Source organism: Nothobranchius furzeri, chromosome 6, assembly GCF_043380555.1.
Source record: "Nothobranchius furzeri strain GRZ-AD chromosome 6, NfurGRZ-RIMD1, whole genome shotgun sequence".
NCBI lineage: Eukaryota > Metazoa > Chordata > Actinopteri > Cyprinodontiformes > Nothobranchiidae > Nothobranchius > Nothobranchius furzeri.
The window spans coordinates 78,549,833-78,575,677 of record NC_091746.1 but is presented as its reverse complement, the minus strand read 5'-3'; the positions used below and the strand labels follow the sequence as shown (position 1 = coordinate 78,575,677).

The 25,845-nt window shown below is 41.6% G+C and overlaps 1 protein-coding gene across 3 annotated transcripts in view; it reads right to left on the bottom strand.

The window, feature by feature from the left end:
• ctnna2 (catenin (cadherin-associated protein), alpha 2) overlaps window positions 1-25,845 on the bottom strand; it is a 439,259-nt gene that overhangs the window by 362,644 nt on the left and 50,770 nt on the right. For all 3 annotated transcript variants that reach the window (XM_015943640.3, XM_054744800.2, XM_054744799.2), the window contains exons 3-6: window positions 21,443-21,638; window positions 17,464-17,630; window positions 12,273-12,392; window positions 11,303-11,569 (exon numbers count right to left, since the gene is read on the bottom strand). In XM_015943640.3, coding sequence (XP_015799126.1) covers window positions 11,303-11,569; window positions 12,273-12,392; window positions 17,464-17,630; window positions 21,443-21,638 — 750 coding nt within the window. The remainder of the gene's footprint in view (window positions 1-11,302; window positions 11,570-12,272; window positions 12,393-17,463; window positions 17,631-21,442; window positions 21,639-25,845) is intronic.

Below are 25,845 nucleotides of genomic sequence, written 5' to 3'. Positions count from 1 at the left end.
TTGCAACACAAACTTTGCGTGTCTGTCTTCTCATGTAGAGTATGTGTACTGCACAAGAGCAAGCATGCCCTTGCAATTAGGAACCTAAGCCAAGCTGAGTGGGCAAGCAGGCATTTGAGGCTCTTACAGAAAGACCTTGACTTCAAGGCAAGATAGTAAAGAAAGAAAGAAAAAAGGTAATTTGCTGCACCCGCTAAGAAATCAAGTCCCAAGAGTTTTCTGCTGAGAGGGGCCTCCAGATTCAGGGAGGTATTTCATATTTGGTGGCTGCTGCCATTTGATTTACTGTAGCTGCCCATAGAAGAAGAGCACATGCTCCAACCATCCAATCACAGCTCATTTAAAGCCTACTGACTAAGAATGAGAAGTACACAAAGACCAAGGCAGGTTTTCTAGTACTGTAAAATATTTTATGTTAGTATTATGTACACATGTACACTCTAACATGTCTTGTCAGACCATCCATCATTCTTAACGATCAACACTAGTTGTGAAATGAATTGGAGCAGATGAATTCCTGGAAGCTATAAACCGAGGCTTACTAGAGAGAGTAGGTGGAGAAGCACATGGGACCTGAGACCTAAACTCCAGCTCTGACGAGTATGGATTCTGTTTAACAAGAACTTTTCCTTCTCTTGCTCCTCTCCTTCCACATTTCCCTCATGCCTTACCACCATCATGGCAGGACTGTCAGTGGCTAATTACTGTACAACAACAAACAAACCAATACTTCCCCGTTTTCCCTGGTCATGTCCCATTACTTCAGCTTAGTTTCCCAATTCATATTCTCTTGACAGGTGCATCTGTCCTCGGAGAACAAGACAGTGTTACAATCAGCAGGCAGAGGATGTTGTAATTAAGAGGTGTACCTTTGGGCAAACACGTGGCTCAGCCAAGGTGAAGATGACAGTTGGGGTGGAGCTTTATCGAGCACAACGGGGAACCTGTCAATAGCATTGGCAGTAGACTAAACGTTCAATGTCTGCATTTACATTTCGGGCCCGTGTGAACCTCTTTACGAATTTGTATCTGCACATGCATACATCTGACCTTTCCCTTCCAAGTGTCACTACTTGTAGAGATCAAGTCACACCCAAGTGATCAAACTTTGAGAAGGTGAATGAAAACGTGTGTATGCGAGAGCGCGAGAGAGAAAAGTGAAATGAAACAGGAAGTGGAAATAAGACAGCAGGAATGGGACTGCACAGATTGATATAGCAATTACCAAGAAAGCTGTCCCTCCGTTATGAATACATATCCATACATTAGAGCCAGGTTGCTCCCCAGCCAGTTCCTGATGCTCCCCCCAGCAGTTTCTCAAACACAAATGCATCACAGGAAAAGGTCAAAGTGTACACTCACTGTGTTCATACAGACAATAGAAACCTAATCTATTGCAGTCGCTCATTCTTCTAGACAAAATTATTAATCACACTGACATCAAACAACAAAACAGCCACATGGCATGCAATCTATCATCATGCAGGTGCATTAATATAACAAAAGAAAGAAAACAAATATAGTCTGAAATGTGACTCACTATATTAGTGATAGGGGGCAGGAGATACCTAAATCATTGCAAACGATTTGTATTTTTGTGTTCGAGTAAGACCTTACCAACGGATGGCCATTAGGGTCAAAAATCCCTGGGAGCTCAATTTTTGAATGAGTATTTTGTCAGATTGTTCATCCTCCAGCAAAATGACAAGTACATCAGACTCCCTTTCATCTGGCAACGAGTGAAGAGGTAAAAAAAAAAATCAGTAAATGTGTTTAGTCCTCACAAGCTCACATAGAATAAAATGTGTAGTATGGCATCACCCAGAGACTTACACCTGCGCTGATGTATCTTATACCCAATTGTTATGTTATATGTTACAAAACAGCCAATTTTTTTAACAATGGTCATCATTTAATTCCTTTTCACCCTAACCCTGGAATATACTTGCTTTTCAACCTTGTGTTGATGCTGGCAGCAGGCTGCAATTTGTTGACATACTTGCCGCTGCACTGCATGCAGTACTTGAATATTCCACGAGGGGGTGTAATAGAGACCTCAGAACCTATAGAATCCCGGGTTTGGCATCAATAGAAGAGATCAGTATCGGGTTCATTTTCAGATCACGTCAGAAAAAAAAAGACGGCAACGATAGACGGTATGAAGGGCCGCTAAATCAGACGGTGTTACAATGATAAGTTTGTTTGCTCGTTTTGTTAACTCCCCCTACTGGTTACTCTCATGTTGCAGCTTGCATCATGTTAATTTCAGAGCACGCAGACAAACAACGCTTCCAACAGATAGAACTAACGCACGGCAGCAATGATAAACACACATACTCGTCATTAAAAGCAATTATATTCCAGCCCTAAGAAGTGTCGAAATGTTTGAATGTGTCCAAAAAAGCTCTCTTAACACAGATGGACACATGGCTCTTTGAAAAGTCAGCTTACAGAGCAAAAGCTTGCTACAGTGAAATTCAAACAACTTGCTTCCATGCACGTTTTCTTTGAACTAGCAAGTGAATCTGTTTAGTTTTCCCATAATTTATGCAGACTCATGACCATATGCTTGAGCAGTGAGACAACAGGCACTGCAATATACGGATAGAGATTTTAGCATACAAAGCTGCAACCAAACGGGTTAAGAGTATGCATGCAGGCATTGCAAACGCACCTGTGGTCTGAAATACATCAAACAGTGAGAAAAAGCCAAACAATGAGAGGAACAGAGAAAGACGAACACAAAAGAGGAAATGCAGATGGAGACATAAACCTTGGTAAAAATATCCAGTACAATTCGGATTTCTGCCATAGGCTCAATGTTGTGCTCTATTAGAGGCGTGTGAATGAAACATGTTCCTGTGTTTGATCGTGTGTGTCTTCAGTACCAACACTGAGGCTGAGAGTCATTCGCAGAGCGTTTACGTCACGAGCTGTAGGAGAATGTTGATGCCACGACACGAGGACTGGTGAAAAAGGGAAGGGGATATTGTAGGCGAAGAAGCACTACCCTCCAACATATCTGAGCTTAGGGGGTCATACTGGAAAGGCCGTAACTTGTCATTTAGTATTAAATTCTCTTTGACAAAGATCAGTTTGGGGATCTACATAAATCAAAACATCTTGGAACTAGAAAATAGCTTCGGTCTCATTATTGGTACAGAACCACACAAGGTGACGCAGATAGTTGTTGAGCAGGATCGGAAATCTCTGTTTCTAAGGACTTGCAGGAAAAGGGGATAAAAATGGAAAAGATAGAGGAGGGTGGGGAATACTAGGGAAATGACAGACCAGCATTGGACATAATTAAACACTGCCATCTGCTGGCCACTGTCTGAACACACTCTGGGCTTGCATTCTGATTGTAATGTATTTGAACAGCTGCACCTTTGACCACCTGTTTGCACTGATCCACACAAAGCAGATGTGGCACACAAAGGGCCATGCACTTGTGCAAACCTGACATAATATTAAGTCCAAACTTCCAAATACAACGATGTAATAGTTTATCCTTTCTTAGAGCGAGACAAATTTAATTTGCCGGTTGAGGAAGAAGAATGAAAGCTGAGGACGAGGCAATCATCTTGATGCAATCACAATTATGTTAAAAGACACCACCCCCATCTATTCTGCCCGACTCTTGGCTTGGCTAATCGAAGGCAGCAGCAGAAGCAGCCGAGGAATAAAACCAAGCTTTTCTATAACTCATACATTTGCTGACAGACCCTTCCTAGTTCGTTGTGGGTCCTGTCTGTTTTTTAAAATCTCTGAGAGAGCTTCTTACGTTGCTACTGCTCCTGCTACTCAGTGGTGATGCCTTTGTGTGGCATGACAAATTAGAAAGAGCAATGAAGATTAAAAGTCTGAACATGAAAAGGTTCTATCTAGCAGTTTCTTCCTTTGACTGCTAAATGCACTTGACATGATAGAAATGGCATGGAGATTAAAACAGATATTTGCATATTAAAATGTGCTCTGCTGTTACCAGGTAGATACAGCAGCAGTCCATTTTTATAATGAATTTCATGCCCTTGAATCAACTCCATTGTCAGACCGCAGTGGCCTAAAATTGCATGTGTGCTACAGTGTGCCTTCAGCTACATTCCTTTAGGGTCATGGCTCCATCTGTTCTCCAACTGAGTTTATATCTCCAAAAAACAGCCTTTCACTTGAACATGACAGAGTCCCGGCCAGCATAGGAGTTTTAAATGTGGTCCTCCTTAAATGACGTCATTCTTTTACCAAAGCTGGAGCATATCTGCAGCAGCTAGATCTGTTATGGCACAATGGAGATAATAGCTGGGATGCCATCTGAGACCTTCATTTTTTTACTTTTAACTCTACATGTAAGGGGATACTAGGCAGTTTTGATTGCTTTCTGCACCCGCTAGTGTACGTTATTAATGATCTGTGGTCCAAGCAAAAGTTAAACTTGTCTCCTCACTGTGTGTTTGTCTTTCTTACACCTTAACTCATTTACTGCCACTGACGACAAAAGTCGTTATCTTAAATCCAACCGCTCGCTGCCACTGAAGACTAAAGTCATGCATTTTGTTTTACTGGGCGGGCGTCGGAACGAGCCCCCGCACTGTGAGAACAAACATCACAGCTCTAAAGCTGAACTTCATTCGCGTATGTCATATGTCACATGATCAGGAAGCAGAAAATCCATGTGTTAGGAGATTGTATTGGGCTGCTGCTGTGAAAAAAAGAAGCATGGACCGAAAAGCTTCTGCCGCTCACGATTCAACAACGGATTATGAAAGAACGGATAACTCTAGAAACGCAGAGATTCTTCCGGATGTAAGAAGTGAGTCTACTCTTTGATTTGGTAGTTTTTACGCTGACTTCAACGTAGAACGCAACGTTCTGTGACTCTTAAAAAAAACTGTAAAAATGCTCAAAAACGCTGGCAGTGAAGGGCTTTTCTGATCAGGAAACGGCCAGCAGTTAATTAGTTAAGCTAACTGCTGAAATGTCTCCTCAGCCTTCACTAGTTTCAACGGGAGCTATTCATCACTAAATCTAACAAATCAGCTGTGCTCATGATCTAAAACATACAGGACCCATTCCACAGGTTGTGGCCCAGCACTCTGAAGTTGCAAATGCAGTATTCTGATCACAGGGAGCAGTGTAGGTCTGAGAGACATTTAATTAACCCTGTAAAGGATCATTTTAGCATGTACTGGCTCAAGAAAATGATATTTAAAATTAGGAAAATTAGCATAGAATGCCTTTAAAGAGATACGGTGTAGTTTTTACTGTTTATTTTCGAAACATCCATCAAAATGTTGTTGAAAATGAATGAAATTATGTCCAGTTGTTGAAAAATAATGGTGGCTTTGTCACAGATAACCATAAAAATTGAGTCTAAAATACAAGGTCCGGGTCTAAGTCTGTGAGCGATGCCATTGTACATAGATGTTTCCTTCTACGGGAACCCATGAGGACAAAATGCCTTTACTGATTTGTAGCAAGCGGTTACAAAACCTAAAGTGACAAGGTGTCATTTTTAACCGTTAATCTCTGGAAAATCCATCGAAAAATTGTTGAAAATGAATTAAATGATGCCCAGTTGTTGAAAAATATTGTCAGATTCATAACGTATAACCATAAAAATCTGGTCTAAAATACATGGAAGTGGGTCTAAGTCTCTGGGCGACGCCATATTAGATGCCATGTTTCCACCTACGGGAGCTCATTGGGACAAAATTGGTTTACTGATTTTTTACTAAACTGTCACCATTCATAAATGTTGTTTTAAACTTTTACCTCTTCACTCATTGCCAGTGATGAAAGGGAGTCTGATGAGCTTGTCATTTAGCTGGAGGTTGCGCTCCCAAGGATTTTTGACCCTAATGGGTACCCATTGGTAAGGTCTTACTCAAACACAAAAATACTGCTTGCTTGCAACAATTTAGGTATCTACTGCCCCCTATCTACAAGAAAAATACACACTGTAACTTTAAAAAGGAGCTGCATAAAAGGAACACAATCTTGACATATACAGTTAGGTTTTATTAAATAGTAATGACTATGTACGCCAAGTAGTATGAGATAAGCACTTAGAGATTCTCATACCAAACAACCCAAAGTGTGCTGTCTAAATGCACCGATAATGCCCAATCAGCAGCTCAAACTCATATTGTTAGTAAAAATGTTAGAAAGGTCCAAAAATAGCTATCAAACCTAAGCAACAAAACATCCTCACGATTGATCAAAAGGAGATGTTTGATTAATCCGATGAAGATGGTTTAAAAGTTTAAAATAATTTGGGGTTAATGTCAGTCTCTCTGTTATACGTCAAAAGATGTTGGAGACAAGTAAACCTGAGCTCATGCTGACCTCCAATTTTGGCCTTAAAAGAGTAACTAAATCCCAAAATAACATTTTTTTTTTGCTTATAAACTGTATAATTTGGGTCTTTACAAATGCAGTCTTACTGTTTCTATGCATTTTCTGACATGTCTGTGTAAACTTGATTAAATCTATAACCTAGGTCTAAAAATGTCTTAGTTCTGCCCAGAACAGCGAATACTGCATTTTAAACTTGTGATTGGAACAATTTCATGTCATCGGTACAGTCTCCTCCCACTCCCCCACTTTCATAGCACTTTTCAAATCTTGACTAGGGGTAGAGTTACATTTTCTGATGGTGTGCAGCCGCTCTTTAAGAGATTTCATAAATAACAATCTAGAGCTGACAGACCCAAAATTAGCTCTGGCGTGGGTCTAAAAAGTTAGATGAGGACCTGTCCTCTTCATAGACTGCTTTGATGTCAGAATATTAGGGTATATTACTGATTTATTTAAACATTTGCCCACATAAAAACCTAAAGTCAAAAACAGAGTGTGCACATTAAGGTAATCAGTTCTCTGTATTGCCTCAACTGGAGGAGTTTAAGTATTTCACGGTCTTGATCACAAGTGAGAAAGCAGGGGCACAAGATTGATAGGTAGGTTGGTGCTGCATCTGCAGTGAAGCAGGCATGCCGGTCTGTTGTGGTGAAAAGAGCGCTGAGTCAGAAGGCAAAGCTCTTGATTTACCTGTTGATCCACGTTCCTACCCTCACCTATGGTCACAAGCTTTGGGTAGTGACCAAAATAATGAGGGGTGTCTGGGCCCTCCTTTAGAGACAGGGTGGGACGCTCGGTAATCCGGGAGGGGCTAGAAGTAGATCTGCTGCTCCTTCACATCAAGAGGAGCCAGTTGATCAATGACCCATACTTGTATAGCGCCTTTCTGAATCAGAGTACTCTAAAGCGCTTTACACTAGAGTATCATTCATCAGTTCACACACACATTCACACACTGATGGTGATGAGCTACAATGTAGCCACAGCTGCCATATGGCACACTGACAGAGGCGAGGCTGCCAAGTACAGGTGCCACAAGTACCTCCAACCACCGCCAGCAGGAAAGGTGGGCTAATCAAACCTGCAACCTTCTGATTACTGGACAATCCGCTCTACTTCCTGAGGTACTGTCGTTCTGCTGATGTGGCTCGGGCATCTTGTGAAGATGCCTCCTAGACGCCTTCCTAGTGAGGTTTTCCAGGCACGCCCAACCGGGAGGAGACCTAAAGGCAGACCCAGAACACACTGGAGAGTATGTATCTCATCTGGCCACGGAACATCTTGGGATTCCCCTGGAGGAGCTGGCCCAAAGTAGCTGGGGAGAGGAAAGTCTGGGCCTCTGCTTAGGCTGCTGCAGCCACAACCCAACTCGAGATACAGTAAGTGGCCAAAAATGAATGGATTGATGTTTTCTCTGTTTCAACAAATAAATGCACATTCTTATCGTAAAGCCACAGTAGCTCCTCTTTGATTAAATCTAAAGAGCAACACTTATTCCCATTATGATGAAGATTGCTCCTAATTGTGAGTCTGATAGAAATCACTGTTTTCTATAATTACATATCTGAATTTCTCAGTGACTTAATGCTCTGTAATACCTAAGTTTAAGAGGCTGGAAGATAACGGAGTAGAAAATGAATAAGTCACCACCAACAGTCTGACCAAAACAGTGAGCCGTGTAGCAAAGAGAACAGCTCGTCTGTCTCCACTCACACAGATCCATTAATGAAATCAGTGCATGTGTGCCGCAGCCCCCCCCCCCTCCCCAACATTGAGAATTTCAAGCCGTTTGTCTGTGTCAGACAGTGTGATGCACGCCAGCATCCAGAGCCTGCAAATGAACTGTCAACAGACAATCTCTGACAATAACCGACTTAAGGAGAACGGATAACATCCAATTCAGCCGGATCCAACACTGTTAGGCTACCCGACACAAAGACATCGAGCATATGAGCTCACAGGGTAGGGTGGATGTAGAGAACACTGCTCGGCTATAATTGGATTAGAACATCAGTGAGAACTGCATGGATTTGTATGTTTATGAGTGTGAGTGTTTGATCCCAAAATATAGATGAAAATGATTTCCTGTGCAGAAAAAAATCCAAGGCAATGCAGAGTCACGCACAGGCTCTAAAAAAGCGGTGTCTCGTAGCTTTGTATATTAGTTCATTAGTATTCAGAGAGGGACTGGCCACAGTCTGTGTTTCTGTAGTAAGTTAGGAATTAAACATGCACCACCTTCAGGCGAGCACAGAGGGCTTAGCAAAGGGCAATTTGTTTCATTTAGACTGCTGCTTGTCTGCCGGCCGAATGGAATCTTATTAAGTATATCTTTTGCTTTTCCAAAATTCATACTGTTTGGCCTAAAAACAGAGTTGATGTGATTACTGCAGGCCGTGGCCTTGTGCAAAAGATCAGGACAGCTTATTTTTTAAATAACTGCAGCACTGCTCAAAGCCGCTTCCATTTCCTCCGTCCTAGATTGTTTCCTTTGGTTTTTCATCTGGGTTCCGCCGTGCTTATCGAACGCTTCCTCCACACAGAATGAAGTGCAAATGGAGGGTATTTGTACCTCCAAACTGTTACCACAAGATGTCACTCACACACTCACAAAATGAAACAAGCGTTATCTCCAGCTTAAGGCGTTTTCACTACATCTTTGCTGAGTCTGTTGAGGTCACAGCTGCAGCGTTTCAGATCACAGGACCTTAAAGTGGCACTATAGGGACACATGAGGCCAAACGTACAGTGGCTTAATGATTTATGGCTTTAAAACTTAGACTAGAGAGAAAAATGTGCAGCAAAAACTAACAGAGGAAAACCACAAATATGCACATGCAATCAGATCGTTAAACAATGAAAAAAATTGGGGAAAAGAACATAAAATCACAGTAATACAACAATGATATGAAAGAAACGTGTGTGTATTAAAAAGAGCACAAAAAAACGAGGGCTGATCTGAAATACGGTAAAATGCACACGTGGTTTAAAAAAACACTCAAAATAATATTTTGTGTGGAATATTGGATTAATTCACTGTTTTATTCAACATCTCTGTCTCAAATGTAATAATTTCTTGGCCTTTTCACTAAAGTGTGAAGCTCCATTAATTGTCACAAAGTACTACTAAGAAGTTTCTAGAAGGAATTTTTACATCACAACTGTCCAGAAAAGTAAAAGAGAAGAGGTGCTTTGCTGCTGCTGAACAGGTGGTGAAGGTTCTCAGTCATCCAGGTAATAATAATCCAAATGAGTCTCAATGAAGGCAACTGGAATTGTTTGCTTTTCTGAAGACATTTGTAAACTAAACAATTACACAAGCACATGGCACAACACAGGAGAGCCACCTCTGCATGTCAAGACTCTGCAGTCCACTCACACAGTGACCAAAGCCTTCTGGTTGTGCAGCGCACCAGGCTAAAGACCAAAGGTGACAGATCATGTGCTGCTGTGGGCCTGTGCTGCTGTGGGCCCCAGATACTGGAACTCTGAGCCTGATATAACTGGACTCAGTGGTCTCCTTTAAAAAGCAGCGGAAAACTAACTTGTTCAGGCTGGTTTTTGCATGACCTTCATCACCACCCTCTCTTTATTCTGCTCTTTCTACCAACTCCGCCTTTCCCAGAATCCACTGATTTCCCCATTCCTTTTCCTTACAGGTTTCCTTACTACCTTTTTTATTCTTTTTTATATTTTGATTTTTTTGTTTTTGTGAAGCATTTCGTGGTTTTTATCTTAAGAGGCGCTACATAAAAGATCATTTAACTTCTTTCTTACCTGACGGACAAGGGACACACTTTTGAAGATGGCAAAGTACACATTTGGACAGAGAAGATAGATGGTTTGAGACGGGGGTAAAGGAATCTACCTATGTCAAACCTGAAAAAAGAACTACACTAAACAGAGGAGGAGGCCTCGGGTTTCACCTTTCCATCACTTATAATGTAGCTCTAAAACAGTTTCAGTCTAGGTCCCACCTTCCTGCACCCAAAAAAAAAAAAGTCTAACACAATAGGACCTAAGAACATCAACAACTCCTCAGGAGTAGGGGGGAGGGGTATTCATAGGTAGTCTCTGCTCATTATGCAACAACAGAAAGCTACAGTTTAATAGCGTGACCTTCCTATACTCCAGTTAGAATTGACAAAGCTCCCCTGATGAGAAGTGAAATGTTTTCAATAAACCAAAGAAGTCCAGTTGCCTTCATTCAAACCCCCTTTGGGTTGCAGCTGAATGGGGTTGTCCCTTCAGTTTTGGGGATTTTACTAGGTTAGCTGATAGATTTGTAGAGCCATAAGTCTTCATTCAGGCCAGAATATTAAAATATATTTGTACCATGAAGTGTATTGTTAATCAGGTGAACCAGTTTCCCTCTTGTTCTTGGTTAAATGTCCAAAATAAAAGGTACTACACGTTGTGTGAAATTAAAACTTATTATGTAAATTGTTGCAAAAATAACCTACTTTACTAATTCCAACATTAATCCAAGGAGGAACAATGTGGGAGACTCCAGCTGTAGTTCACTGTCAGTAACTGACCACTAGATGGCAGCAGAGACTTGTTTTATTTTTAACACCGGTTCATCCCAAACTGAGTTTGTTGTATTATATGGATTTAAAATGTAGGGCGAAGATTAAAGTTTGCTGACATATAAAATACAAAACACAATCAAGCTGCTGCATAAAGTAACTGCACTAAAGATAAGAGTGAAATAATAAAACTGCTGTTCCGACACCGAAATTCCTCGTGTTCTCTAGTTGACTTAATGTTATGATGAAAAATGTTAAATGCTGTGCGGTAAATGTTATGTAACACATTAGATGTACTATTCCAGAGACCGTTTAATCGCTTGTTTTTGAAAAAAGCTGCTTCTTTCAGCGGAGGCCAAATATAGACGTGCCAAGTGTAATCTTATGAACCGAGAACAGAACCCATGCTGACTTACATCAAACTCATTGAGCGCAGCAGCCAGCTCTCCAATGCCAGCATGGCCGTGCTTCTCCTCAGTGGGAGAGGTGGCCTGAGCGGAGCTGGAGATGCCTCCGATGGCCTCCTGGACCTGCTTGAACACGTAGTCTCGGTTGGCCCGTGTGGCTGCCACATCAGGGTGGCGCAGGAAGGCCTGGGATGCCGTGTACAGCATGGTGGCGTTTTTCTTTAGAGCCCCACGAGCAGCTGCCATCTCATCTCGACACTGGGGGTCTTTCAGCTCCTTAAAAGTTGACACAAGAACTCAGGTGAGCACAACCTACTGTGTTCATTGTAGAAATGGCTGTGCATAATATAAAAAAGTCAAAGACGTGTGGGACATTTTCACAGCATCAGTGATTCAGAACAGAGGAAATGTAAAACGAAGCTCATGGCCCATTTGATAAATGGGTGTTATTCCAGCCACATGAGGCTGAAGCTGTGTCAGCAGACTGGCAGCTGTGAAGCTGGACTGAAAGCAGCCCTGCTCTGGGACAACTTGGCAGCACAGTCACTGATTTTTTTTTTCTAAATGACCTTTATTAGCTACATCTCCTGAAACTAAAATTCACATTAATGATCTCTTTTTAAATAAAATAACACCATGATGCTCAGGATAAACTCTGGAGTTGTTTTGTTGACTATTTCTATCTCAACCTTAATACAAATAATCAAATAAACCTTTTGTTTCTTCTTGTCTTATATGTGTACATAGAACATTCAGTTGTACTGAAAACTGTTTATTCTTGTAAAACAGATCCTATGTATTCTATGGTATATGTAATAATGACACCATATATTAGCAATGCACAAGTACTTTCAGAAGGAAAAAGAGCTTGTAGAAGTCGTATCCTCTAAATGACACTGGAATAGTTTGTTGATTTATTTCCATGTTTGTTGTTTTTCTGTGTGAAAATCCCAGCATGGGACAGGGAGGCTTCAGCTACCTGCTGTCTCCGAGCTGCCACATAGTTCAGCTTCACCATCTCTTTTCCAAACTCTTTGAAGCGATTGGCCAGGTCCTGCTCATTGGTAGCATTTTTAACCCCTTCCAGGGCCTCCTCCACCTGTCCGGAACACACACACACACACACACACACACACACACACACACACACACACACACACACACACACACACACACACACACACACACACACACACACACACACTGTTATTGAAAAAGATGAAAGGGGCTAAAACTGAATACACGTTGAACGTCATACTTCAGTACAATTGTGAATCAAAACCAATTGAGGATTTTTTATTTTTTTTTATTTTAGCAAAATCATATTTGGGAAAAATAATATAAATATGTCTTTATTACCTCTTATCCCATTTTTCGTTGCTGCCTGGTTATTCCTAAATGTAATTTAGTTGTTTGATATTAATAATACTTATTTCTGAAGTCTAAATCAATTCTGATTGTGCCGTTAAAACTAAAGCAATAAAAAAGAGGAAGATCACTTTTAAGAAGACTTTGATAGATTTCTGAATTAAATGTCTGCTAGAAAAATGAGCCGTGTGCTCATCTGAATGACTGAAAGTGTCTGAAGGCATGAGTTTGTCCACCACGATACCAAATCCATTCCACTTTTCTTTACCGTTCTGTATGAACTGCAATTTCTAAAGCCTCGAGCCAAGTAACCCCAGTCCCTGAAATCACCGCGGTTAGTGTGGTTTATAACACCGGGGCATTTACGATGATGCGTGTTCTCGGGATTCTCCTCCATGTCTCATTTATATGCTAATTAGCATAGCTGTGGTAATAAAAAACTGAATTGGGTATGAGGACCATTCTGTAACAACACTCAGCACATGAGCTGAAAACTGCACCTCCATGTGTCATTTGCACTGAGGTGAGAGCTCTGTTCATTTAAAGTAACTAGAAAACTTCTCAAGAAATGCTCAAGGGCGTCAAAGCAGCTGCTGCCAGAAAGTTAAACTTCAGCTTCCAACAGTAATTTGTGACTTACTGAAGTATGATTCTATGCCATTTTAAAAAAAAGAGCAAATGTTTATGTTTAAACTGTGTAAGAAGTACTGCATATAAGAAATCTACTGTAAGATCAACAGAAATGTTAAAGCAGTTACCAGTGGCTCATTAGGATCAACTTGGTAACCACAAAGCTGTGAGACACAGGCTTAGAAACACAAATGCACAGATATTTAGAAACATTTTCAATTTAGCTTGAAACAGTTAAATGTTTAATAGAAAACTATAAAACGCTGAGAAAAATTATTAAACCGTGAGCAGCAGAAGGATTTGGAGGTCACCTTTGAGGGGACAAATTATGCAAAAGATTTGTATCCTTTTGCTGCGAAGTGAGTCTCTACTGCCTCTATAAATAGTCTAGGGCTGGGTAATAAACCGAAATGTCTTGACTCTTACTGAGATAATTTTTCCCAGGTAAATACATTTCATAATAAAAAATGTGTAGGTTGGCAACATTCCTCTGAAGGAGGACTGTGCGCTACTATAGGTGAGCATTGCTGCACCTTCCTCCCATCCACACAGGACAACTGGACTCTGATTCATGATCGTGTTCGAGCACCTGGTAACTTCCTGAAATCTCAAGAATCGGCTCGAGGACCCTTGAGCTTAATGAATTGGCTGACCACTGGTAACTGGTATGAACTCCTATTAAAATGTCTTGCACCTGTTATTTTTATCCTAGTCATGATTTGCCTGGTTATAAGTTGTGTAATCCCTTGTCTGAAAAGTATGGTAAACAAGCTGATGACAAACGTCCTGGTGCAGTATTCACTCCTGCAGCAAAGAGAGGAGCTGGAAGAAGAAAAGGAATACATTGCTTAATAAAGCTGATGAAGCTGATTCCGTTATGATTTCGTCAACGCAAACTACAGGTTCTGTAAACGTTGTCTGGATGATGTTCTAGTTATCAGCTCATTTTATCTTTTATATTGTCATTTTATTTTTATCTTTTAAACTTTAATCATTTTCATATTTACTCACAGTTTTATAGGTTGCTACCTATTTTGCAGCCTTTTGAGGATCGCTGCCTATTTTGTGATCCTTTCGTTGTGTGCCAATTTTCAATTATTAATCATTACATTATCTTTTATTGTTACTACTGTTTTTATTAAGCTGTCAGTTATATGGGATGAACTAGCATTTACAGGGAGGAATGATAGGGAAAAAGTGGTTTTCGTTGTCATTACTGCTTAAAATCATAACTGCCTTGTAAAAACACCTGTTGCTTCATTAAAATGCTAGTGTTATCTTTTTACCAGCTTTCCCGTCTCAACAGGAAGGATATCGACCTTCCTCAGATCATGCTGTTCTGTGTTATCGGCTACACTCCCATGAGAAATAGAATGTTGACTGAATGCACCTGGTTTTGTGTGAGGGAGATGCGACATTGTTTTTACCCCCTACGTTAAACAGCTTTCCACCTGACGGAGCAGTCTAGTAATGTGATGTGATGTGCTCGGTGTGTGTGCTTGCAATAAATACTCTCAGAGGGCGTACGTTCGCTGAGAGGTCTGGTGAACCATGCTTGGGTGTGGATTCATTTCATCTCTCCACTTTGCAAAGTAAAATTGAACAATAATATTGCTCTAATCCTCTGTCCTCTGTGCGTTTGACTTCTCTTTAAGGTGAACTGGTTTTAATAAAAAATAACCCAACAATGTCCCTTTAAGAAGCTGTACCACCTTGAGTTACGTAAAATTGTGACTCAATGTGATACACGTGACAGCCCCATCTAGTGGACAACTTTTGTTTCCTCCACTTATTTCGCCTTCCCGAGGATTTACTGATTTCCCTCTTTCCTATTCTCTCTCTCTCTCCCTCCCCCTCTCTCCCTCTCTCTCTCCCCCTCTCTCTCTCTCAAAATGGTCTATTTTAGCCTATTTTAAACATAATTGTAATCATTTTCTAAAATATTTTTAAATTTTTAAATTTTTTGTTTTTGTGAAGCGCCTCATGATTTTCATCTTGAGAGGCGGTATAGAAAAGATTGTTTTCTTTCTTTCTTTTCTGCATGTAACTGTAGTTATCGTCCATTTCATGGACGTAATTTTTTGGGGGGACGGGGGGGACATGTCCCCCCCACTTTTTCCAAAGTCAAGCTTTGACCCCTGTACTTTTTACCATCCAAAAACAATATTACGCTATATTAAATTGACACTGGTTGAACTCTAGGACCAAGCAGAAAACAACCATTTGTGTTGAAGCCTGTTTCCCATTAGAACATACTGTAAAGATCCCCCCCCCCCCATGTCCCCCCCACTTCTAAAGTGAAAATTACGTCCATGGTCCATTTATCATTATCGAGGTGAAATCCTCAATATATCGTGATATTAATTTTAGGCCATATCACCCAGCCCTAAAACAATCCAAATGGGAAAAAACATCCCTCCACATTCTGTCAGTATTTGGTTTTAAGCATGATGTGTCTAAAACAAGCTGTTCCTGTTTGTGATGTCACAAATGGGTAATTGGGGAATAGAACCACCTCTCACATGCAAGAGAGAACTTCTGCTGGAGAAGCAGCAGCTCTACTCCAAGACCCTCCCAGATATCAGAGCTCTTTAGCTCATAGCAGCCAATCAAGGGAGGGGTGAGCGTGGCCAGGAACAACCTGAAAGGGCTCATTCTGGAAGGTACTGAAAATTGTCAAGAATTAAACAGTTGAAATTGCTTTATGTGAGATGGATTCAGTGCAAAAAACTTCATGAATATGTTTTTTTTTTTTTGACAACAGGAAAAGTCACAATATCTCCTGTTAACAGAGACATGTCTTCAGCCAAATCTGCATGTATATACCGAAGCAACTATCTCGGAGGGACAAATACTTAGGAGGCATCAGTTTACTTCCTGGAAATCTCAAAAACGTGATTTTCTCTCCCTTTAATATAGTCTCGCATAAACACGCAAAAGAAAAAAAAACACAGAGCAGGATGTACCCCTACAAAACAAAACCCCAACAAATGAGAGCATATACATTATACTTAACACCCCCCACTCAGGCCCCTTGCCTTGGCCCCCAAAATGTCTTGAAACGGCCCTGGGTGTGTGACTTTTTGAAGGTGATCTGAATTGTATCAGATGTATAAATATTACATGTGTGTAACTTATTGTTTTATACATGTAAAAACGAGTAGTGGAGATAAATCTACCTACATTTGACTTTTCAACACTTTATGTTTTCTTGTTTTTATTGACCTATTTTCCTGTCCTGTCTGTCTCTCATCTTCCTGCATCTCCTCTAAACTCTCCAGAAGAACTGCTGCCTGGATTCTTACTTTTTCACCTCATCAGTTACTTTTGAGCAGATCAAAGGGATCTCCTGACCGCAAGTTGGAGAGCGCGTTTCGATGCTGCGTCAGTGAGGTGAAATCACCGCAGCACAGGTGATGAGCTACGCAGTAGCAGAGCGCTTCAGGCACAAATGAGACAGAAAGTAGAGAACATGTGCGGACATGAACGATCGTGTGATGTAAATTATAGATTTTTGGTTGCGCCACTTTGAGAATGGACCGTGCGCTGGACGCAGGAGCCTGGAGCGCTGCGCAACAACGATCAGCTGTGCCGCTCTCTGTGCTCTCAGCTCAAAAGAGTCCATAAATGATGTAATATAGGTAGAAAACTTTTTTCCGGCTCCCCTGGATGTGTAAGATATCCAGCTCCTCCATAATTCCATCCCTGCTCCTGGATGAAAAGCCGGACATTTTCATCAATACAAGAACCCCCAGTCCGGACGCCCCAGACAGAGAGTGAAAAGTGGACATGTCCGGGGAAAACGGGACGTACGGTCACCATAGTTTAATATAAAGCGGGAGATTACAGATACAGTAATTTGCTGGTGCCCTTGCTGCCCTGGGCAATTGCTCAGTTGCCCATATGGTTAATTCGGCCTTGCCCCCACTTGCGTTCACTGTGTCAACCTCAATGTTTCATAAAGAAAAGAAAATACATAGCTTTTATTTATTTATTTATTTATTTTTGTAGTTAAAGGTTTGGAAGTGAGAAAAATAGCAGGTGAACAGAAATTAGGCTGTTCAGTATTTTCATATTGGCACTCCTTAAAAAAATATTTGATTGCAAAGAAATCAGGCCATAAATCAGATTGTCAACTCATGTGTTCACATGCTGGGAATGACTCCACTTACAATTTTAAGATGGGCCAGCAGCCTCATGACGTCGGCCATGTCAGCGAGGATGAGCAGGCGGGTGACGGCAGAAAGCAGGGCGCGAGCAGCCCTCACCATGGTCCCGCGTTTCACAGAGGAACACGGGTCGTCGGCAAACTCAGACGAGGCGATTCGCATCGTCTCTCCTGCAAGATGGAAGGAGGAAAAAGGTGTGTGCAGAAAACAGGAAGGGGTTTATTTGTGTTTGTCAGCATGTGTGTGTACACCAAAATTACAGAACTTGTTTAATTGTTCATCAGCTGCATTCACGGCATCTGACTAAAAATACAAGTATACTTTTACTTAAATCTGAGTCAATATTGTTTTACGAGTTCATAAATAACTTCTACACATCTTAGACAAAAAAATAAGTAGCATGTCACATTATTTGCATGCTATTGTGTTATTTTCATTTCTTATGAAAGTTTTCTTTTGTATTTTATGTTGCAATCACAAGCCTAAAATAAAAACACAGACCACGCCTATTTTGTGAGAATTGAGTACCAGAGTAGAACAAACATACACACAGTCAACATGCAAACACCCCCTTCCCCCCCACCGGCAGGTCCATACACACTCCTCTCTTGACGTGATGAACAATGCTGACCACAGCACCACTGTGCCAAGCATTCCCATAAATAAGGATGAAAGTTCCTCACATTGCATCAATATTCCAATAGCAAAACAGCTCTCCCAGCTTACAAGAAATTGGAGAGTAAATAAAATTGTAATCACCAAAAGTCTTCTTCAGAAATAAATTCTACAAAATCGAGTTACAAGAGTTGGGAATGTGCCAATGCCTTTATTCTCCAGTAACGTCAGACTGCTGGGACACTGAATGAACTTGTCAGCAGTGATGCCGCAAAGAGTCTGATTATTAAATCTCCAATTTAGCCATGACAAGATAAAAGGGTTGGGTTCGATGAGGTCACAGAGACACAGATCTAATGAGCCAATGTCAGATTTAAAGACATTTCACACTCCACAGCAGAAGCTAGCATGCTACAACATGTGAGCCGCAACCCTCTTGTTAGCAATCCCTATCCTGATTATGAGACGCACTCACAAAATTCAAGTTAAAAATGAGTGATTCCACATGAAAATTCCCAAAATGCTTTCGTTTTGAAACCAGCCGTTGCTTTTTTCAGAACGTGAGCGCTGTGGTGTTTAAGCTAGCACCTGCATTTGCTAAAGGAGTCTCTTGATCGATAATCTAAATGTTTTGAAACGTAAGTTAACAACAAGTCAAGTTAAAACACAAAAGCTTAAAGTTTCTTTCAACAAGAATGCACGCAAGCTAAATGACCCCCCAGCACCACAGCTGGACATTTTTCACATAAACAATCATCTGTTTTAATTCACATTTATTCCTGCTGCTGAGTTGTGCTGTGTATTCTTAGCAGCTGTTGAAAATTGTGCCTAGGTCTCATTTCAAAATTCATATTCAGCAGATTTGAGTACAGCCCGTTGATGCGGACCTTCACTCATTGTGCAGGACCTTTAAATGGTCTTTTGGAAGATGTTGCGTCACCGCCTCATTTGGGCTCACTTTAACAGTGATGGTGTTGTGATCTGGAGAACAAATCTAAGCACAGATCTTTAGAAAAAGTGCTGTTTTGTTCAAGCCTGCTGTACACAGGTGGCATGAAGTCCAACACCCTGAATGCAAAATGTTGATAGGCAAAAACAGGAAGTGCAGTGTAAGTTGTAGGGTACTCAAACAAAAAAAATCATAATTTTATTTTAAAAATCCAGAATTCCCACGCTTTCAGAAAAAGATTTGCACCTATAGGCAAGACAGTGTTTCCCCTACAGAGGCAAGGCATGGCGCTGCACCACGACTGCAATTCTAGCACCACAGCTGTCAAACCCCCAACGAGAAGCACTGAAGCAAAACGTTCCGAGCACAACTATTACCTCGGGCGACGGTGGCACAGGAGTTAAGTGCTCGCCCCGTAATCGGAAGGTTGCAGGTTCGTGCCCCGCTCAGTCTGTCGCTGTCGTTGTGTCCTTGGGCAAGACACTTAACCCCTGTTGCCTGCTGGTGGTGGTCGGAGGGACCAGTGGCACCTGTGCTCGGCAGCCTCGCCTCTGTCAGTGCGCCCCAGGGCAGCTGTGGCTACATCGTAGCTCATCCCCACCAGTGTGCGAATGTGTGTGTGAATGGGTGAATGACTGATTGTGTTGTAAAGTGCCTTGGGGGGTTCCAGGACTCTAGAGGGCGCTATATCAAATACAGGCCATTTACCATTTACGGTATTTTCCGGACTATAAGTCGTTCTTTTTTTCATAGTCTGGCTGGTCCTGCGACTTATACTCCGGAGCGACTTATATACCAAATTATGTAAACCGTGCTGCTGTGGGCCGGCTCCGGTCCAGGTTTCAGCTCCTCTGCCCCGCTGGGAGGGTTTCAAACACCGCCATCACCTGCTGTAGCCTGTGGCGGGGTGCTGCGGGCGCTCTACCTGCCCGCTGGGAGGGTTTGAAACACCGCCATCCTCTGCTGGAGACCGTGGCGCGCTGCTGTGCCCTGATTCTTTATTCTGTTATTGTTACCGGTACTTGCCTTTTAATGTGAAATGCTTGGTCTCAGATTTTGTAAGAAAAATAATAAAATGTCCCCCAAAATGCAACTTATAGTCCAGTGTGACTTATATATATATTTTTTCTTCTTCATTATACATTTTATGGCTGGTGCAACTTATACTCCGGAGCGAATTATAGTCCGGAAAATACGGTACCCTTCCCCGCGCTCTCACGGACGGCACACGCCAGCGAAACGGTCTCGAGCACGCGCCTCTTGGAGAAAACCTGACAACCAAGCTGGCGGAGATGGAAATCTCAATGTAATCTTCCTTCCAACAAGATTGAGATATTAGACCGTTTTGGGATTATTCTATGTTAAAATTCTATCTTTAATGTCAAATATGCACATTTGCACACAAAAATGCAACAACCAAAACAGTATTTCTGAAAACATGGCTTTACTATGAGTTTCACTAGTGTACCTAACAAGTTGGATGGCCGATCTAGTGTTTTTTTATGTGAGCTCCGGTGACGACCTGCATAGCCTCGGTCGTATTCATGTGTCAGGAGTGAACACAACCAGCAGCCGAGTGGTGCTGACGCTGCAGGATGAGGAATGAAGCTACAACACAACAAATGCTGACACCAAACCCGTTCTGCTTAAGTCCCTACTAAACAGGACACCCATTACCATTCTAGGACCAAACATTTTATTTAAATACATTAAGGTTTACTAACCTGCTTTAAATGCAAAAAAAAGGTTTGCTAAACCACAGCATGCTTAGCATATTTGTCAGGCTGTTCATACTTTCCACACTCATATGCCACATGTTTGTTTTGTCACACAGACCGAGACAAATTCCCAAACGATGATGTTGGGATGTTAAAAAAGGAGACTGGCGACAACTCAGGGCTGAGAGGCACTAAGCAGGAACAGGAATGTTTTCTGACCAATCAGCAGAAAAGAAAAGGCATCAAAAGGAAGCTCAAGTGCGACTTTTCTGTTTGATGAAATGAAAAGAAACAGTCGTGTGGAAATTTTTGAGTTCATAGATTTATATAGTGGCTAAAGAAATTTGTCGAGGTTCCTCGCCTTCACAGACAGCTGAAGGATTAACGATGCATGAGTTCAGAGTAAACAACTCCCATTCTGGGATCATTACGTCCGAGAAGCTGGATGCATCGAGTTAAGCCCAAAACTAATAGGTTCTAATCTGTTGAATTGAACAGATTTGACTTGCTACTGTCAACTCTAAATCCGCCCAAATTTGCGCAGACATTTGACATTCTCTGACATTAAGGCCACTTAATGGTTTCTTACAAAGATTGTAATTTTACATGGATTACTTCCTCTACCCAACCGTGAACGCCAGAGGAAATGTTTCTGTGAGAGTAGGGCTGCTCGGTAGCATCGTCTCTGGGACCAACCTACCTTGCTTACGAACATCCTCCACAGCAGCGATGAGCTCCTCCTTCAGGTCCTGGCTGTCTTTAGCGATCTGCTCTCCCTTTTCAAGAAAGTTCTGGGTGGCCTGCTCTACAGAGACTGCCAAGACGTGAGCCTTCTTAGATCGACCCTTCTTCTTACCGGACGGCCCTTTGTTGCTGGTGTTTACCAGAGTGGTCACCTAGGAAACAGGAGAGTGTTACAGATGAACGAGGGACAAAAGGGTTTATGATCTACAGTTTTATATTCCAGCTATGACTTATTTCTGCTATTGTTCTTTCCCGACACTGAGACATTTGGAGACGTTATTGATCAACATTATTAACACATAAATCAGAGACACAGAAAAATGAAACCATTCCTCAAGAGTCATTTCTTTTTTCTTGGGCTGTGGATTGTAAAACAACATAATTTATCTTACAAACAGTCAACAACTAACCATACTTGACAGCAAGAAGCCCAAAAACTCTTCTTTAAGAAAAGTGAGGATGCTGGGCTATGAAATCAGTCTCTAAAGTCCAGTTTCATCAAAGACAAATATTGATTTGGCCCTAAGGCAATAATTTCCTTCATCTGAACTCTTACGGACAAACTAGACTGAAGAGAATCAATAGAACGATGAGTAAAAAATGAGCCTTTGATCTAATTGTGTTCAGTGTTTAACAGGAGGAGGTTTTCTAGGGGCAATCTAATAAGAGACTTCCGGAGCTTCTGAAGCTGTCAGAAAATATCTCTGTATAAACTATAAAGCTATTGATCTCCACCCGCCATCGCACACAGCACCAACGGCATTGGGTCAAAAGAAAAAGACAGGACAGGAGGGTTTTCGTTTCAGAGCAAACATGCTATTGATCATGTCTACTGATGTGGAAGTGATTCTGCCGAGGACGTCTAGGGAGCGTAAAGAAACAACTTCAAACAAGCTGCATATGTAAAAATAGAGTAAAACAACAAGCTGCAGAAATACGTAAACATTAAGATAAAACTTTAAACTAAGATGCAGCTGAATGGTCTTAGAGATGAGAGCCTATATATAATAAATATACATTTATATTAAGCTAAACTACACTCTCATGAGACAAATGATCTAAATCTAAAATATGAAAATTCTGTCTAATAAATGCACTAAAGCTGCAGGATCTCACTGCTGTTGGTCCCTTCTCAGCCAAACACAACAACAGTCTCACCGAGGCTAGCCACAATCTGACAGAAGCCGTCTCATGATGTGATATGATTAGTTTGTGAAATATAGAAGAGCATTTCACTCTTAAAAGCCTCTAAGAGCAAAGTTACGTCCTCTCAAGCCTGCATTACTTTAGGCCTTCTAGCCTGGAATATAAACTTTAATGATGCATGTCCTTGCTCATGATGAATCCATGAAGAGTCGTGCAGACATGAGACATAGCCAACTTTTCAGGTGGTTTGGTTTTGTTGAAAAAGTGTCATTAGGGGTCTTCCTCTGGGATACATAGGGAGAATGTGCATGGCCTGGCAAACCCAAGACACGTACCTTCTCCCTTATATATTCTATCTATGTGATCACTTTCCTGTCGGGTACGTAACGGCACAGCAGGACACTTCTGCACCCCACAGTCATGCCCCAGCTGGCAGACCCCTTCAAAATTTCTTCAGGAATGTTCTAGTGTGAATATTCGTTTTTTATTAAAGTGACCCACACAACTAAAGATGCTTCAGCTACTTACAGTTAATTACTCTTCACCTTAAACCAGTGGTCTGCAAATGGCAGCCCGCAGGCCACGTCCGGACCGCGAGCCCTCTCTTTGTGGCCCCCAAACCCTGCACCCTACCCCCACCCCCGACGGCCGACCAGGATTGGTAGGATAGATAGAGCTGAGAAAAACAAATAATCAATGCATCAAGATGCGGGCATAAACGATTCTGCATCACAGAACAGAACCATAATCAACTACAGTGGAACGTGGTTTTGTTATTTTAACGGCAGCACCAGCGTAGCATCCACATCAGTCAGAGTGGGTGTTCTCCACATTTACCGGGTAGGAAACTTTGGTCAGCCTTTATGTGGTACTGCAGGACTGAGCACTGGAGTTGTAACCTGAGACCGAACCCGAACCGAATCAGCCTGATCGGTTCTGTTGGATTTGGGCCGTGAATTATGTTAATTGAGTGGGTTGTCACGCGGCGTGCTCCGCTCGCTTGATCAGCGACTGAGAGAGAGAGAGAGAGAGAGAGAGAGAGAGAGAGAGAGAGAGAGAGAGAGAGAGAGAGGATCTGAGGACGCTCCTCCAAACACGCATTATTATTTTCATTATTTCATTATTATTTCTCCTCGAAGCGCTCAGTCAGACCGAGTGCTGTGATGTCGGGAGGTCTGGTCTTGGGGAGGGGGCGGGGTCAGTGACGGCGGCTGCAGCGCGATCATCTGTTTCTTTTATTTAGGGACACGGAGAAGTTAAAAGGAGAGAGAAATAGAAGATAGAAATTTTTGTTCCACTTTATTCTTTTGTTTCTTGGTGATAAACTGATGTTAAAACTGGGAGGAAGCTTTGGTTCATTTTAAGTTACAGGAGATCTGGTCTCCTATCTGCTCCTCCAGAGACAGCATGGACATAAGGGTCACATGGTGAGGGTCCCACAGGACAGGCTAGTGCAGTCACACAGCCGAGCTGGAGGGGGACAGGTGTTGTCCAGCTTTATATTGCAAGCTTGTGTGTGTGTGCATTACAGCCAGTTATCGAAACAGCAGCAGAATCACGTGTAAGAAAGAAATGCTGGATGGAAGAGCAGCGGCTCTACTCCAAGCCCCTCCTATATATAGGAGTTTCTCAGCTTATAGCAGCCTGAGTGGGTGAGGGTTGGACGTGTCTAGCTAGAGCTTGTTTTCTTAAAGTGAGAGCCCTAAAACGGCTCATTCGGGAAGGTACTAAAACATTAAAGCTGCTGAAATAGTAGGATGTGTGTTTAAAGCCTGTTTTAAAAAGTTCTGTACAAATTAAAATATCTCTGGCTGAAAGTTAAAACAAGCAACGGCTTGATTTTCACAAACCCCATGGTGCAAAACAAGTGAGTGTTAGTTGTTGTTTATGTGGTTTAAAGCTAATAATCATAAGGTAAATGCATGAGGATTAAACCAAGCCAAAAACTTTAACCTTACACCTGAAATCAAGCTAATCAAGCTACTTATTATTAGCTTGTGTGGATTATTTAAGTCCCTGAAATAAATTTGCTTAATTATGTGGAATCTTCTGTCTGGGTCAAAGGAAGCAATCGCTGAATGAAAGAAAAAATTCTAACAGCCCAGTGCTTAATCCATATTGCATGATTAAAAAGAAATTAACAAGAAAAAAAGCAATGCATGATACTGTAATTGCACTATGAGAAGACAATCAAATACAAAGCTACATTAAATTCAGTTTTGGAAAGGCAGCTGGTAATTGGCCCTTGGCATGCCTAGTTATTGTGAACATTAGCAGCATTTTATGCAAGGCCACACCGATGTATGTAGCCACTAGTTATGTTATTGCCACATCATTTCACACACAGCAAGTTTCTACAATACGAACCTGCATACAACTTAGAAACAAGGCAGACTGGTATGGATAGGAACATGCTGTGGTGCACACCGTGATACACTCAGCAATAAGCTCAAGATTATACCCAAGAAAACACAAGAGAACAACTGCACAGTGTTATCTTATTCAAATAAGGCCGATAACGAAAATGTGTGCAATGCAATAGGTTTCTTCAATCAAGACTCTAAAATTCAGGAGCTTAAGCTGGGAAAAACTACCATGCAAAATAAATAAATTTCCTGCAGCGGTAGCGATGCTCTGCCTTTCCTTTTTATTGCTTCTCAATAGTTTTAAATGCCTGTGGCCATTCCTCTACGGTGCACTGACCAGTGAACTCTCCAGTACGTTGTAAATTACCGTAGCCACGTGTGGCCATTCAATTTTCTGCCTTCAGCCTTGGAGAATTGTATTCATTGGATGCGTGATGATTTAACTGTTGATCTTTAAGAAGTGTCGAATTCATGTACAAGAGCCATTTAAACACACATAAAGCTCCTGAGATAGTTTAACTTTTTCAAAAAGGTAGTGCTGCACAGTACATGAAGCTCCTTATTACTGAACTGATAATGCGTGTCACATGAATAGTGAAGGGTGCAACGTCTACTAAAAGTCAGGTGAAAAGCCATCAATTATTGAAAATTGTGTTATTATATAACTAATGCAAACATAAAAAACACCCATGTCATTAACTCATTCAGTGCAATTCAAACGACTAAAGTCATCATTTTAGATCCAACCGTTCACTGCCAATGACGACTGAAGTCGTCATTGGCATTTTTTTACTGTTTGGGCAACAGAACGAGCCCCCGCGCTGAGAGAACGAGCATCTCAGCTCTG